The 15481-nt window shown below is 40.3% G+C and overlaps 1 protein-coding gene across 7 annotated transcripts in view; it reads right to left on the reverse strand.

The window, feature by feature from the left end:
- Positions 1-15481, reverse strand: part of LOC128744311 (trithorax group protein osa) — a 392421-nt gene that overhangs the window by 341319 nt on the left and 35621 nt on the right. For all 7 annotated transcript variants that reach the window (XM_053841198.1, XM_053841197.1, XM_053841194.1 and 4 more), the window contains exon 2: positions 2069-3766. In XM_053841198.1, coding sequence (XP_053697173.1) covers positions 2069-2995 — 927 coding nt within the window. In that variant the 5' untranslated portion in view covers positions 2996-3766. The remainder of the gene's footprint in view (positions 1-2068; positions 3767-15481) is intronic.

Consider the following 15481-nt stretch of genomic DNA (forward strand, 5'->3'; position numbering starts at 1 on the left):
TAAACTCACCCCGCCGTTCCGTTTGGCCGTCCGTCCGTTCGTCCGCGCGCCAGTTCGTTGGATCGTTCTATCGACAATCGCTTCGCTGCTCTCATGCTGCATTCATTCATCGAGGGAAAGGAGAATATAAATAAAAGCGAATTTTAGATATCGGTCGGTAGAGCTACTCGCCCGACCGCCGAGCCCCCCGCCGATCCACCCGCGCTTCGATCTGGAATGAGCTTGCTCTACTTTTCTGGTGCTTGCCAGCTAGCTAGCTAGCTAGCTAGCTATATCACAGAGAGCCGCGGCGGAATATTTTGAAACGAAAAGTGACGGCATGGCATGGTATGCGTCATCAACGAGAGACCTCCGACGGCCGCGAAGTTGAAGCGCCACTTATGCTGATTCGCCAAGTGCGCTGAGGCAGGTAGGTGGAAAAGTGGGACGTAAGGTGAGAGGGAATTCAAGCCGTTCATGAACTTGGCCTGTCTGTACTATGCAACGTAATTGGAGCATTGAACTTGTCGTGCGATGATGGAACACTTTTGGAGCGAACGATGTTGGGTTTAGTTTTCGAGTTTAGAGGGAATGTCTATTGATAGATCTTTTTTTTTTTGCGGGTGATGGTATTTTATGGGACAGCTGGTATTTTTATCGTATTCGACGAGTGAATCACGGTATATCCGGTGACTCAAATGTGAGCTCCATATTCGAGACACGTTTGTGTGTGTTTTTTCCTGCTAGAACGTGTCCTTGCTCGAAGCCATTTGTGTATGTTCTAAAGCTGAATGAAACCAACGTCAGTTTATTATGCAAAACTGTGGTCTAAATCCCATTTACGGCGATTATCAAACACTGCTTGATGCAGATTGAAGCTGTCACCATAATCTAAGCCGTTAATTTTAGTTGAATGCCGCTTAAAGCTATGATTATTTAGTACGCTGCGCGATCAAGAAAAATTTCGTAATTAAATAATGAAATGGGAAGGCAACCAGAAAGAAGCGCCCCAAAATAGCTCTAGCCATCCCAAGCCCATACCTAGGCCATCCACGTGACCATACCTGGAAATACTTCAGTTTATAATATTTGACTAGCCAAACTAACAGGCGCGGGCTCGTATGGCTTTCCTAATCACAATCCTAATTGAACCACACGACATTATTTTCAAGTGTTAACCGCATTTTAAACTTATATTTTTGGTAGTTAAAGTTGGTGTCTTTAATCTATTTACAGAGGACGAAATAAGGTGCTTTAAACTTGGCCTATTTCAGCTTGGATTCTGGTCTAAATGCCATTAGGTCATTCCCGAGGGACCGGAGTTTCGCTCAATCTTTATTAGTCAGGATACGACTGTGAATATATTAAGGTGTTTTACCCACTTTGAACAATGGCCGTAAGAGGTGGATCACCATCTATAGGAATATAGCAAGCATTTGGTACGGGAGGTCCACGCTTTCTTCCTTCCCCTTGAATTTAAGGATTTGAATGAATTACGTACTATTTCAGGTTTCACTTAATTTCTTGAATTCTCTCTGCAGTACATGCTACGCCGTTGGTATGCCCGTTGAGGGCTAAAATAATAGATTCATATCATCGTCATTTTCCAGGATGCTATCAAGAACTGACTGCGTTTGTATGAAGTCAACGGCCAAGTTGAGGCACTCTGGTTGGACAGGGGTACCTTTGAAGGATGAGTCGTCAAGCGAAAGTCAAATTGAAATGGGTTTTCTTGTACTCGATAATAGTTCATAGTAGACAAGATCACTATGGACAGAAGAACTAGAAGAAGGGTTGAGTCGATTTCCACGGAGGGGACGGGGGGTTGAAAATTGGTATTATTCTGTTCACGTAGTATCTGGAAGGTCCCTTGTTAATACTGTCCCTATTGGCAAGGCCCAGATTTGAAATTCATTTCACTGCTTTTTTATATAAATCGGATGACGAAGACTAGAAGACGTTTAGCGATTACTTTTTATCAGTTCATTGCGGTTCAAGGGACTCTGGCTAAAATTTTAACAAAGCAACGACTACAATCAGTCTTAAAACACACAGAAAAAGAATACAAACGAAAAAAAAAACAACTTACCGGTGGTGGCGGACGATACGGTTGCGAGCCCAGCTGGGGACTGTACGGTCGTGGTGGTGGAGCCCAGCTTTGCTGATGACCGTACGGTTGCGGAGGTTGGCCGGGTGGTGGCTGTTGTTGTGGCTGCTGTTGACCCGGTTGCGCTCCCGGTTGACCCGGACCGGGAGATGGCGGTGGCTGCGGTTGATTTGGATCGTAGCTATTCGGGTAACGGTGCTGCGGATGTTGACCGGGTGGATGGGATTGCAGCAGCGAGTTCAACGTCGGTGTTGGACCTTGCGTCGGTTGTCCCGGATGGCCGGGATGTTGACCGGGTGGTTGACCGCCGGGACCACCCGGACCTTGCATGTAGCGTTGCGGAGGCGGCCGGTTCGGAGGTATCATCGAACCAGGTTTCCCACCTGGAGATGCGCTCATTCGGTAGTGGGCGTACGGATCGCCCGGAGGCATGTTCGGGTCATGGTGATACCTAGGATACTGTTGATGTTGCATCGGCGGCTGTCCGTACATCTGGTGCTGATGATGTTGCGGATGTTGCTGATGCATTGGATGATGCTGTGGGTGATGATGAATTTCGTCTTTACTGTTCGGGTCTGTTGGGCCGGCATTACTGGCAGGCGGCATATGGTGTCCCGAGGATTCGTAGGGATGCATTCCGGGTGCATTTTCCGAACCCGGGTGAGGAGGATGGGGCGGAGCAGAGGCTGGTGAAGACGGGGCATTTCCACCGTTACCTCCGGCAGCTGCGCCGGCTAGTGATTTTGCTTTCTCACCACCCATTACTGGTACACTTTGAGAATTTTTCCCGCCTGGTTGAGTATCAGTACCATTTTGCAAATTGCTTAATTTGTTTGTCTGTTGTTGATCGGCACCTATATCGTTAGATTTTGCGAGACTCTCATTGATCTCAGTCTGTTGCTGCGCCATTTCTTTCTTCACACTTTCTAACTCATGATGCCTCACACTTTGCCTTTTGCGCGCGGCATCTTCATTTAATCGAATTCAAAATTGCTTGTCACGATCACGGACAGTGGGTAGAGCTAATCTTCTCATGTGCGCGTAGTTCTGCCGAAACCACGCACAAAAAACACGCTAGATTACTTCGTGGGCTTCACCCTAGAGCACCAATCGCCACAGAAAGCCCACGATAATTACACCGTCATCAGCACACTAATTTCAAACCCGTACACATACTAGCGAGCTGCTGCTCGGTCACGCCGCCAGCAATACGGCTTTGTTTGGCAACAACAATTCGCAATTTCCGTTTTAATTTCGTGGTCAGAGCTCTCGATGCTCCTCTCGTCGGTGCTGACGACTTCACCTTAAGCACACACTAATCTCCAATCTCATTTTTCAAGCGCTTGTTACTCTTCACCGCTGCGATCTCGCGATCACGAAGAAAAAGGAAAAACACCACTTGTGGTGCGGAACACAACGGAAAGCAAAATTACGAAAACACCGGGGCAAATAAACCCCCAAAACTAATGATAATGAAACATTAAAAAACACTAATACGACTGCATTCTATTTATTAATGATTTTCTTCATATATTTTTTGCGCCCTTCTCTACGTCAACTGCTTTTTTCTTCTTCGCTGCTTCTGCGGCACGATCATCCACGTCGCTTTCAAGATTTACAAACACACACGCACTTACGGACACAAAACACACGCGAGATGCGAGAAGAACAATAATTCGGCTGTAACGAGAAGAAAAGAGTGAAAATAGATCCAATTATTATGCAATTTTGATTGGTGTTCATTCTTTTCGCTTGTTTTGGGGTCCCAATCAACCCGTCCCGCGCGCGATCGAGTCGAGGAAACGGAGAAAGGAACACAAAAAAAGCGAACAGCGCTCAAAATTAACACGATTGTTTTCGTGGTCCGTTTTCTTTCAAGTCCGTGGCCAGCCAGGCCCAGGCAGGCAAGCCGACAGAGCAGGTAAGCTCTGACTTAGTGCTTAATTGCTTAATGATTTGTCATTCGGTTTTCCATATTTTTCGGTTTACGGCTCCTTCTCGCCGACGAATTTTGGGAAGTAACAGCTCGGCGCGAACCGGTCGGTCGGCGGCGTGGCGGTTCGCTTCGCTGTGTTTGGGCCTGCGCGCCCCGCAGTTTAATGGATGGGGATCACTTTTCGAGAGGAAATTGGAACACGTTTGGCCGGTTTCCTTTCTATTCCGATTTTCCGGTGCGCGGTGCTGAATTAACGGTTATCAGTTCGACACGTTTCCTGTCTTTCGGAGTCTGACAAGTGTATATGTGTGTGTGCGGTTGAGTTGGTGGCGATGAGATGTTAAAAGCGAGAAAACAATCAAGTCCCTATTAGGAGAGTGTTTCCTCCAGTGAGGGAATATCTCCGGTATTCACTGGCCATTGTGAATCTCGGAATATAAAAAAAGCTAGAAAAATTTCTTCGTCGAATGCAATTGATTTTATCTAAAAAGGTAGAAAATTGTAGAAGTTATGATAATTTGAATTTTGAGAAAATTTTGCCTGTCTCGATCACTTTGTCTAACCCCTGTCCATGCCCTACCCTTCTAATGGGCAACATCGTTAAGACGATCAAGCTAATCACTATTTTTCATGAAAGCACAATCAAAAGAAGCTCAAGGCACTGACGAACTGAAAAAGAAAATCTTCAAAAAACCATCGTCCTACACATTTTTCACGCTGACATAACAGAGCATGTTGCGGAGTAACTTGTATTTGTAGGGTTTTATATGATAAGGTTTTGCCTTTCTACTATATAAATATATAGTATAAAGGTATAGAAATCACTTGGAAAACCGGAAATGGAAAGAAGGTCCTGCGGGCCGAATGTTATATACCATTCGACTCAGTTTCGAAAACTGAGCATTTTCTGTGTGTGTGTGTATGTATGTGTGTGTGTGTGTGTGTGTGTGTGTGTGTGTGTGTGTGTATGTGTGTGTGTGTGTGTGTGTATGTGACGCTTTTAATCTCACTCACTTTTCTCGGAGATGGCTGGACCGATTTTAATGTTCTTAGTGTCTAATGAAAGGTCTAGGTGTCCCATTGGTCGCTATTGAATTTCATACTGATCGGACTTTTTGTTCAAAAGTTATGTATAAAAATACGAAAAATATGGGACTTCATTATCTCATAGGTCCCTTAACCGATTTGAACAAAATTGATTGCATATGAAAGAGGAGCCTTGCAAACCCTTAACTTCCAAATTTCATGACGATTGGACTTGTAGTTTGAAAGTTACATAAAGAAATGTGAAAAAATAGTATTTAAAACATATTTATGTAACATATAAGCATTAATTTAATGAAAAACATCACACATTTTATGATTATTTGAAAATTACTGCTGAGATCTATCAAACGAAACCGAGTTATTTAAAATCGGACGCTTCATTCAAAAGTTATTCAAACTTTAACACTTAAGCACCGTATATTAAACCGTTAAAACGTGTGAAATCAAAACATATCAATCAAATGTTGATTGTATTCAATGTATGAGATGTGTGTGATGTATGTGTGTATGTATGTATGTATGTATGTATGTATGTATGTATGTATGTATGTATGTATGTATGTATGTATGTATGTATGTATGTATATATGTATGTATGTGTGTATGTATGTATGTATGTATGTGATGACAATTTGCAATTTTAAAATTTGCAATGAAATTCAAGAAAAGTGAGAAACACGTCAATTGTCTGAAGTTTTTGAAGCCTCTTAGTGGAATACGAACTTTGAAATTAAAGAAAAGAAAAAACTTTTACTGACTAAATTCCACTATTTAATATTTATTCGCGAAAGATACGTATACGCTTTGAAATAAGACACTGATGAAGCCTGCACGTCGTAGGAGAACTACGTATCTGTTGCAAATAAATATTAAATAGCGGGATTCAATCGAAAAGTTTTTTCTTTTCTTTGATTTCAGATTTCAATTGTCATTTTCTTCACTTGCTGTTACTTACAATTGTACAAGAAAAGCAAAAAGCGAAGAAAAGCAGTTTATTTAAGCATGTAGGTATAGTGGTGTGTAGGATTAAAAATACTAGTGAGTTGATTTTTCCAAATAAATTTGTACAAACTCCAAACAAATTCTGCGCATCAATAGATGCTCTTTTCAATCAATAGATACTAGAGCTTAGAAATGTTATATGAAAAATAGGAAGTAAACGTTGCACGGTAGAAATTTTGTAAGATTTGTTTTCGTTAGTGATATTTTAAAGGACAGATGTCTTATGTCATGTATCATGTTTTAATAAATAAATCAAAAAAAGACAAGCACTGGGAATCATATCGATCATATTTCCCATTCTCAAGCATGTTTATGGCGCAGCTTTGGCACTATTTTTCGACCTCATCTTGTTTTCCTAACCCTCTAACATTGTAAAAACGATGCGATCAAGCTAATGACTATCTTTTCATGAGAGTACATTCAAAAGAAACTTAAGTTTTGATTTTCATGCAAAAATAATTATCTGAAGGAGCGCTAGCTAAGAAATAGTTCCATTTCTTGTTTTAATATCTAATGCTCTATTCAGTTATTTTTTCTAATTCAGATATATTGCAAAATTGAAACCAAGCAAAAATTTTGAGATCAATCATTTTGTTGTAGATATCCTTTTTCTTCAAAACAGAAATATAATAATAATTTTTCTGAACTCTTGTTTTTCAAAGATGCTAACTTTTGAATGCATGGTATTAATATCAAAATATCAAAAAATCTGCTATGAACAAACACTTCATATTGTCAATTCAAAACAAGTTTCGTATGTGGCTCTGAAGCCCGAAAGTTAAGACCGTCTGTAGACCCGTTAGAGGGTTTCTAATTTTCTATACATATTCATGCAGGTCTGTAAAAATTATCTTTTGTGTTTACATTATTTTTCTATAAATATTATAAAACTAAATAAGGTGTTCATCAAGTAACATAAATGACGCTTACATGTATTTACGCACACAAGGAAAGAAAGTATAATTATTCTACACAATACGTTGTGAATTTTACTGGCAAATAAGGATTTTGAGGAATACGGAACGGATATTTAAAAATATAGTCTAATATTACAATTAAGTTCCTGAGAAATTAAATAATGATTATTGTGGCAGTAGAAAGGCTAGGTCACGCCGCTAGGTGGATTAATTCGGGTTTTTATATTTGTATGGTTCTGTGAATTTGAAGAATTGTTCGACGTTAGTTTAATTTTTTGAACGGACTTTTCTGATTTACAAGATTCTCTAAGAAGCATGAACTGGGAATCTTAACAAAGCAGTTGAAAGGTTCTCACTTACTCTGCTACAACTTTTCAGAATATATGTTCCCACCCCTCGTCCTCGACCAAAGCCACCGTTGGTCAAACAGGGGATTACGAGAATTTTAACGAGAAACAGCCCGCGCACCTCGTCATTACATCCCAAGCAACAATGTGAATTTTATTGTACTCTAATGTTGGTCTTCAAGACCAATTTTGGTCTTAAATGCCATCATAAAAGCGTAATAAAATCCAAATTGTTACTTGGGATGCTTCGTCGTCGCGATCCGCTAACAAAGTAAGAGTTCAATCATGCTAACAACTCGTACAGGATATATAGCCATTTTCTGGACTCTAGATATTTAATGAATACTTAATCTATACTTAAACGAAACCCTAAAAGCTTCAGGTCATTCGTAAAGACAAAACGAAAAGAAAACGGACTTCCTTCTAACAGATTCCTTGATAACTAACATTCCTGTTCGCAAAGCGATATTTGTAATCTGTTCGCTAAACACCTCTCTAGAGTATTTAGTGCTACTTCCGCTAACTCGTTTGAAGTCGAAAGTGCTCTTCGTTATGTTCCAGGCAACGTTCTAAACATTGGTAACATAAGTTTTTCCAATGATGTTGTTATTGTTGCGATTGGAAAGTTGAAGTCTGCTACCTCTTATGGATTTGACGGAATTCCAGTAATTGTAATAAATAAAAGTGCAATTACCCTCTGTTGCCCGTTAAAAATAAATTTCAACAAATCGCAAGCTGTATTTTCTACATGTTGGAAAAAGTTTATTACGTCCGACCTTCAAAAAGGGCGACAAGCAGACAGAACATTGCCAATTACCGAGGTATAACATCCCTGTGCGCTGTACGAAATACTGATAGGAAAAATTATGTTACACGAAGCTAAGTCCTTTATCTCCGCTGACTAACATAGCTTCTTTCACTAACCGCAAGGAAGCAATCTCGGACTTCTGTCTTTTTCTTTGTGTTCCAATGCCCTCTTTTTTATACTACCAGGATGCAGACTACTTTATGCGGACAATCTACAGTACAGTGGAGGAAGAGGCACAATTTGTGTCTAAAAATAGACCCAACCCATGTCGCTACATTAATAAGGGGTGTTGTGCAGACTTCTTTTGTCCAGCGCCTCTGTGGTTCATAGGTACACGGATACCTGCGAGCCACATACCCTGGCGGATGTTGTGGGTCCGAAGCCGGTTATAATCTGATCTCAGATTATAGCTTGGGTCGACCCATGCACCTTCCAGCATTGGACAAAAGGTTGGCGTCACAACGACAACTTGTTAATCGTAGCTACCTATTACCCCCCCTTCCTTTCCCCTCTTTCCCCTCCATTCCCAAAAAAAAATCCTTCTAAATTACTTTCCCTTACCGTCCCTTCATCAATTGTAAAACCATCGTTTCAAAAAAATATGAAGTCAAAATGCAAATTTTCATTTCCTGCGCTCAGCCCTTTAACTAGGATAGAGCAAACTGATGGTACAGAAACACTCCCCGTGATCAAAAGCACTTAAATGTAAATTTTGATGATGATCGGCTCATTGGTTTTTGAGTTTATGCAGGGAACACAGACAGGCAGACGGATCTACGTTCTTATTTATATACAGCCTCTCTTTTATAAAATAAAGAATGAATTTAAAAAAACGCAAATGGTCAATTAATTTTGCAATTTTTTTGAGACCAGACAGATGTAAAAATAGATGCGTTTTCGACCGATTTCTGGCAACGATGAATTGGTTTTGGTCTCGAATAATTTCAGACTGACTTGCTATTAACCCTGCGTCATATGAATACAGATATAGGGTAAATTGACAATTTTTGCACACCTAAGACAGGAACTTTCAGTTTTTCTTATCTCTCGGAGAAATTATTACGTCTTAAATCAAAATTTGTCGTGTAAACAAAATGACCTTTCAGAAAAACATTTGGTACGTCATGTGCCGAATATTGCCCACGTTCAATCCAATTGTTGCACGGTAACGAAAAAGATTAAATTAGGAGAAATACCAAGCACAGAAAATCTATCCTATCAAAAAGGATTTCTGTATGTCTGTCTGTCCCTATGTTCCTTTTAGGATCGAAAACTACTGCATTTGCATGTAGGGGTTTTTGGGACTACGGAAGGTTCTCTCGATGACAAAAGACCCCTCCCCCAACTAAGAGGGGGGCTCCCATACAAATCTATGTCTATAAAAATGCATTTCTGACTGCTCTATGTTCCTTATAGAATCAAAAACTATTGAACCGATCGGAGTGAAAATTTGCATGTAGGGATTTTTGGTGCCAGGGAAGGTTCTTATGATGATTAGAGATCCCTCCCCCCACTAAGAGGGGGGGGCTCCCATACAAATCTATACCTATAAAAATAGATTTCTGTCTGTCTGCCCGAATGTTCCTTATAGAATCGAAAACTACTGAAGCGATCGGCGTGAAAATTTGCATATAGGGGTTTTTGGGGCCAGGGAAGGTTCTTATGATAGTTAGAGACCCCACCTCCCACTAAGAGGGGAGGTTCCCATACAAATGAAACACAAATTTCTGCATAACACGAGAATTAATCAAGCAAATCAAACCAAATTTTACATGTGGGTGTTTTTGGAGACAAGAATTTTTTCTATGGTGAATTGAGACCTCTCCCCACTTTAAGAGCGGGGGCTCCTATACAAATGAAATACAAATTTCCTCATAACTCGAGAACTAATTAATCAAATGGAACCATATTTGCCATGTGGGTGTTTTTGGAGGCATGAATTTTTCTATGATGAATTGAGACCCATGACCTTTTTAGGAGGGGGGGCTCCCATACAAATGAAATACAAATTTCTTTATAACTCGAGAACTAATCAAGCAAATGGAACCAAATTTAGCATGTAGGTTTTTTTGTAGGCAATTTTTTTTATGGTGCATTGAGACCCCTCCCCTCTTTAGAAGGGAAATAATGACCCTCTCCCTTTTAAGAGGGGGGGCTTCCATACACATGAAATACAAATTTCCTCATAACTCGTGAACTAATCAAGCAAATGGAACAAAATTTGACATGTTTTTGGTGTTTTTGGAGACAAGAATTTTTTCTATGGTGAATTGAAACCTCTTTAGGAGGGGGGACTTCTATACAAATGAAATACAAATTTCCTCATAACTCGAGAACTAATTAATCAAATGGAACCATATTTGGCATGTGGGTGTTTTTGGAGGCCTGAAAATTTTTAATGATGAATTAGGACCCCTTACCTTTTTAGGAGGGGGGGCTCCCATACAAATGAAATACAAATTTCCTCATAACTCGAAAAGTAATCAACAAAATGGAACCAAATTTGGCATGTGAGGGGTTTTGGAGGCAGGAATTTTTTTAATGATGTTTTGAGACCCCTGACAGTTTTAAGAGGGGGGGCTCCCATACAAATGAAACACAAATTTCCTTCCGAGAATTAATTAATCAAATGGAACTATATTTGGTATGTGGGTGTATTTGGAGGCCTGAAATTTTTTAATGATGAATTAGGACCCCTTACCTTTTTAGGAGGGGGGCTCCCATACAAATGAAATACAGATTTTCTCATAACTCGAGAACTAATCAAGCAAATGGAACAAAATATGACATGTTGGTGTTTTTTAGACAAGAATGTTTTCTATGGTGAATTGAAACCTCTCCCCGCTTCAGGAGGGGGCTCCTATACAAATGAAATACAAATTTCCTCATAACTCGAAAAGTAATCAAGAAATCAAAATGGAACCAAATTTGGCATGTGGGGGGTTTGGAGGCAGGAATTTTTTAATGATGTTTTGAGATCCCTCACCCCTGTGGTAGGGGGATAAGGACTCATACATATAAAACAGAAATTTTTGCGTAACTCAAAAACTAATCGAACTCTAGAAATTTTAGACTCTTTCATAAAACATTAATCAATAACAAGACCACCAAAAACTATCAATAGTAACATTAGATAATTCAGTGCGAGACGGCCACAGGCCGCGAGTGTTGCCGGCGACCTGCCGCTTTATGGTCAACCGAAAATTGGTGTTCCGCAAAATGGTATTCGGCCAAATGGTTTGTAACGCTGGCGAATATTTAAATGCTATCCGCTTTATTTTATCAGGCTAAGCAATTGGGGGAATTGTTTTCTACTTTACTGTGAGGAAAATTTGTATTTTAAAACATCCATGAACTCCCCAGCAACTTGCAAAACTCGAGATTGTGACAAAGGTCATTCGGGATTCACGATTTATGTACACAGTTTAATTTGTGGCAACACGAAGTTTGTCGGGTCAGCTAGTTGACATATAAAGAAGAATTCCTTAAAAACAGATTTACCAATTTTAAGTACCGTACCGTTACCGTTTAGTCACGCATTTGATTTCAATCATCACCGAACAATAGTTTACTAGAACAGGTACAAATTATTGCATTGAATTGTATCAATTAAAATTAATTAATATAACTTTGTTTTCCGGTATCTTTCCCTTTTCAAATTTAAACGAAGATTCTGTTTTTTCAAAAGCAAGGTTTTTTGATTTTTTTTACATTCGAGCGTATAAGGGAAACCTCGACTTTTAAGTTCTTTTAGCCACTACATAACTTTCTCCTCTTCCTTTAATATAGGCTGAAGCATTGCTTTGCGTTATAATTTTCATTTCTCAAGAATTTTTCATAACAAACTTCCGCACACATTGTTCCGCTAATCATCGGTGGATTACGGATACGAAAATTATTTCCTATTCGCGAAAGTTGTTACAGGCCGGTAATATCATAAGGCTTTTGCGGATTTAGTCTCCAGAGAAATCGATAATTATTGGTATTGTTTTAATCAGACAGCCAAATAGTGGTAAAATTTCAATAAGAGTTGGATCAAGTAAGAATGGTAAAGTAGGGCCTAGTTTAGCGGCATTTGCGGATGGTGTGCAAGAAATGGACAAATTTAAAATTTGCTTCATGTTGAGATCTAAAAGCTTAAATTTGATGAGTGATTTCTTAATCCAAACTGTAAGTTTTCGACGTATTTTGGATCTACTATTAAAAAACCGAGAAGTCGGCAATAATTGGGTGGTGAGCAACAATTGGCAAACTACCCTATGCTTATAAACACACTCAAAAGTGAGTGGTACGTAAACTCGGAATGCATCTTTTTTGTCCTTTTTTATAGGTAACTAGCTGACCCGACAAACTTCATATTGCCGCAAATTAAGCTGTGTTGTAAATAAATTGTGAATCTTGGATGACCTTTGTCCCAATCTCGAGTTTTGCAAGTTTCTGAGGAGTTTTAATATACAAATTTTCCTCACAGTAAAGTAGAAAACAACTCCTCTCATTCCTTAGCCTAATAAAATGAAGCGGATAGCGTTTATATATTCGGCATCATTACAAACCATTTCGCCGAATACCATTTTGCGAAATACCAATTCTCGGTTGACCATAAAGCGGAATATAGAGTTTCGCAGAATACCATTTCGCGAAAAACCTTACGCGGGATGTACCATTTCACGGAAAATCTTTTCGTAGAAAGTACCATTTCGCAGAGGTGACCCAACTGAAGGAAAGCAATAGAGGTCAGCAGATCTAGGAAAATAAATAAACCTAGATAGAGGTGATCTCTACGGGTGGCTGCCCCCCCCGGCCTGTGGCCATCTCGCGCTGAATTATCTAATGTAACTATTGATAGTTTTTAATCGTCTTGTTATTTATTGTTTTATGAGAGTTTAAAATTTCTCGAGTTCGATTAGTTTTTGAGTTACGCAAAAATTTCTGTTTTATTTGTATGAGAGTCCTTATCTCCCTACCACAGGGGTGAGGGGTCTCAAACCATCATTAGATAAATTCCTGCCTCCCCCACATGCCAAATTTGGTTCCATTTGCTTGATTAGTTCTCGAGTAAGGTAAGGTAAAAGGTAAAATAAAAGGTAAGGAGTCCTAATACATCATAGAAAAAAGCATGCCTCCAAAAACACCCACATGCCAAATATGGATCCATTTGATTAATTAGTTTTCGAGTTATGAGGAAATTTGTATTTCATTTGTATAGGAGCCCTCCCTCCTAAAGTGGGGAGGGGTCTCAATTCACTATAGAAAAACTTCTTGTCTCCAAAAACACCCACATGTAAAATTTTGTTCCATTTCTTAGTGGGGGAGGGGCTCTAACCATCATAAGAACCTTCCCTGGCACCAAAAACCCCTAGATGCAAATTTTCACGCTGATCGGTTCAGTAGTTTTCGATTCTAAAAGGAACATAGGGACAGACAGACAGACAGACAGAAATCCATTTTTATAGGTATAGATAATTTCTGTTTTAATTTTCAATATGTAGCCTACTACAAAAGATAAATGGAATAAGTAAAAGAATAAATTACGAACGCAATCTAAGGAATTAATCTCAACTGGACTATGGACTATCCCATTAGGTCTTTAGCTTCAGAAAAAATCGAAACGTGTGCAAATCTCAACACCTAGCATGGTAATGATGCTTTGATCTCCTCAGGTTTGATCTTGATTTCTTCTACTCTTAACGCCGCGATTTACATTCACACCGCAGCAAACCGAACTCAGGCACAACGGGCAGGCAGGCAGTTGATTGATTAGATAATTCTCCGGCTCGAACGAAAAAGCCACGATAATTCATTCTCGTCGATCACGCCCGAAGTTCGCGGAAGCAAAACGAAAACTCCTCCCGCACATATCGGCGGCGGCGGTACGGATTCTGAAAATCTGCGCACCATGCCAGTGGATGCAAGCTGGACTGGAAGAGATGAGTGCTCAATTCATCCTCATCGGCATCGCCCTCGATCGTACAGATTCAACCGAACTGGAGAACCCAAGTCAATTGACGATAAAAGATGCGCAACCACTGGGAAATAAAATAACTCAGCGAAGCATTTCCCGGCGAGAAGGAACGCACAACAGAAGGCAGAGAAGACTGGCGAAGGAAAAAAAACATAGCATAGCAACATTTATTATGAGACACGACAAGAAAATAATATTAATAACACAGGAATAAACTCCATCGCAGTCGGGACCCGCAGCTTGAACCGCAGAACACTCACTCGAAGTGAATGGGGGAAGTCTTGAAGTCGAGAAGTCAAAACCGCAAAAGCTCGGCCTCGGCACAGGGCTCCGGCTCGGCTTCGAAGTTAACTTTTGTTCGAGCATTCACTTCATTCTCTCAACCACTTATTGCGGGTCGCAGGCAGGCAGGCAGCAGGCAGACTGGCAGGCCCAGGCAGTAAGGAGGCTGCTGCTGCTGCTGTTAGTGCCAGCAAACCGTGCAGTATTTTCTGGTTACGGGCAACGGAGGGAAAAAATCCTCTCCAGTTAAATCTTTCTTAGCTTGACACGGTAAATACGATCGGCAGTGCAGGGTTCCCGGATGCACTGTTGGCTGCGCGCGGCTGCGTGGTCAGAATTGGAAAATGGTTAGTTTAAATATTGGCCAAATATTGATTTGTTTTTCGAAATGCATAATTTGAGAAGAAATGCAGAGAAATGCATCTGAAAAATCGGTAATTATTAGGGAAAAATAAGTGTTGACAAATTTAGTCTGCACTTACGTAAACATTACTGTGTTTTTGTTCTTTAAAACACTCAATTAACAACTAAGCGGTGTTGCCTTTGCATTTAGCCAATTGCTGATCAGTTTTAGAAATTGTGTTTTTGTTTGGAATAACTAATAGCGAATAGCGAATTTCAAAGTTGATCTGATTTGACGGTCAATTGGAGACGCATAATGGTACAAACAATAAAGTCAACATGCTTCTATTTGACCGCGCTCAACCTTGATTTTACTCACTGTACTATAAACTGGGAAGGCAGAAAAAAATAACGACTCGAACCGAAGTTGATGATGAAAAGTGCTTCGCTTCACAACGCTCACATCCAGCCGACCGCACAACCGGAATCCAAAAACCCCAAAAGCTAGAGCACAGAACAATCAAGCGGAAAGGAACCGAGTCGAGTCGAATCGCTCGAGCTGCTGCGAGGTTCGAGCGCGCATGGCATACCTCCTTAGAAATCCTCCGGCCGGCCCTACGCTACAACCAACCGGTACGTTGGCATTAAGAATACCCGTCAGGCAAGAGAGACAGAGAGGGAGACGATGATGATGATGAGAAGGCAAAAACCTCAACCATCACCGTTTGCTCGTCGTTGTTACTGTCGTCGGC

This window comes from Sabethes cyaneus, chromosome 3, assembly GCF_943734655.1.
Source record: "Sabethes cyaneus chromosome 3, idSabCyanKW18_F2, whole genome shotgun sequence".
NCBI classification, from domain to species: Eukaryota; Metazoa; Arthropoda; class Insecta; order Diptera; family Culicidae; genus Sabethes; species Sabethes cyaneus.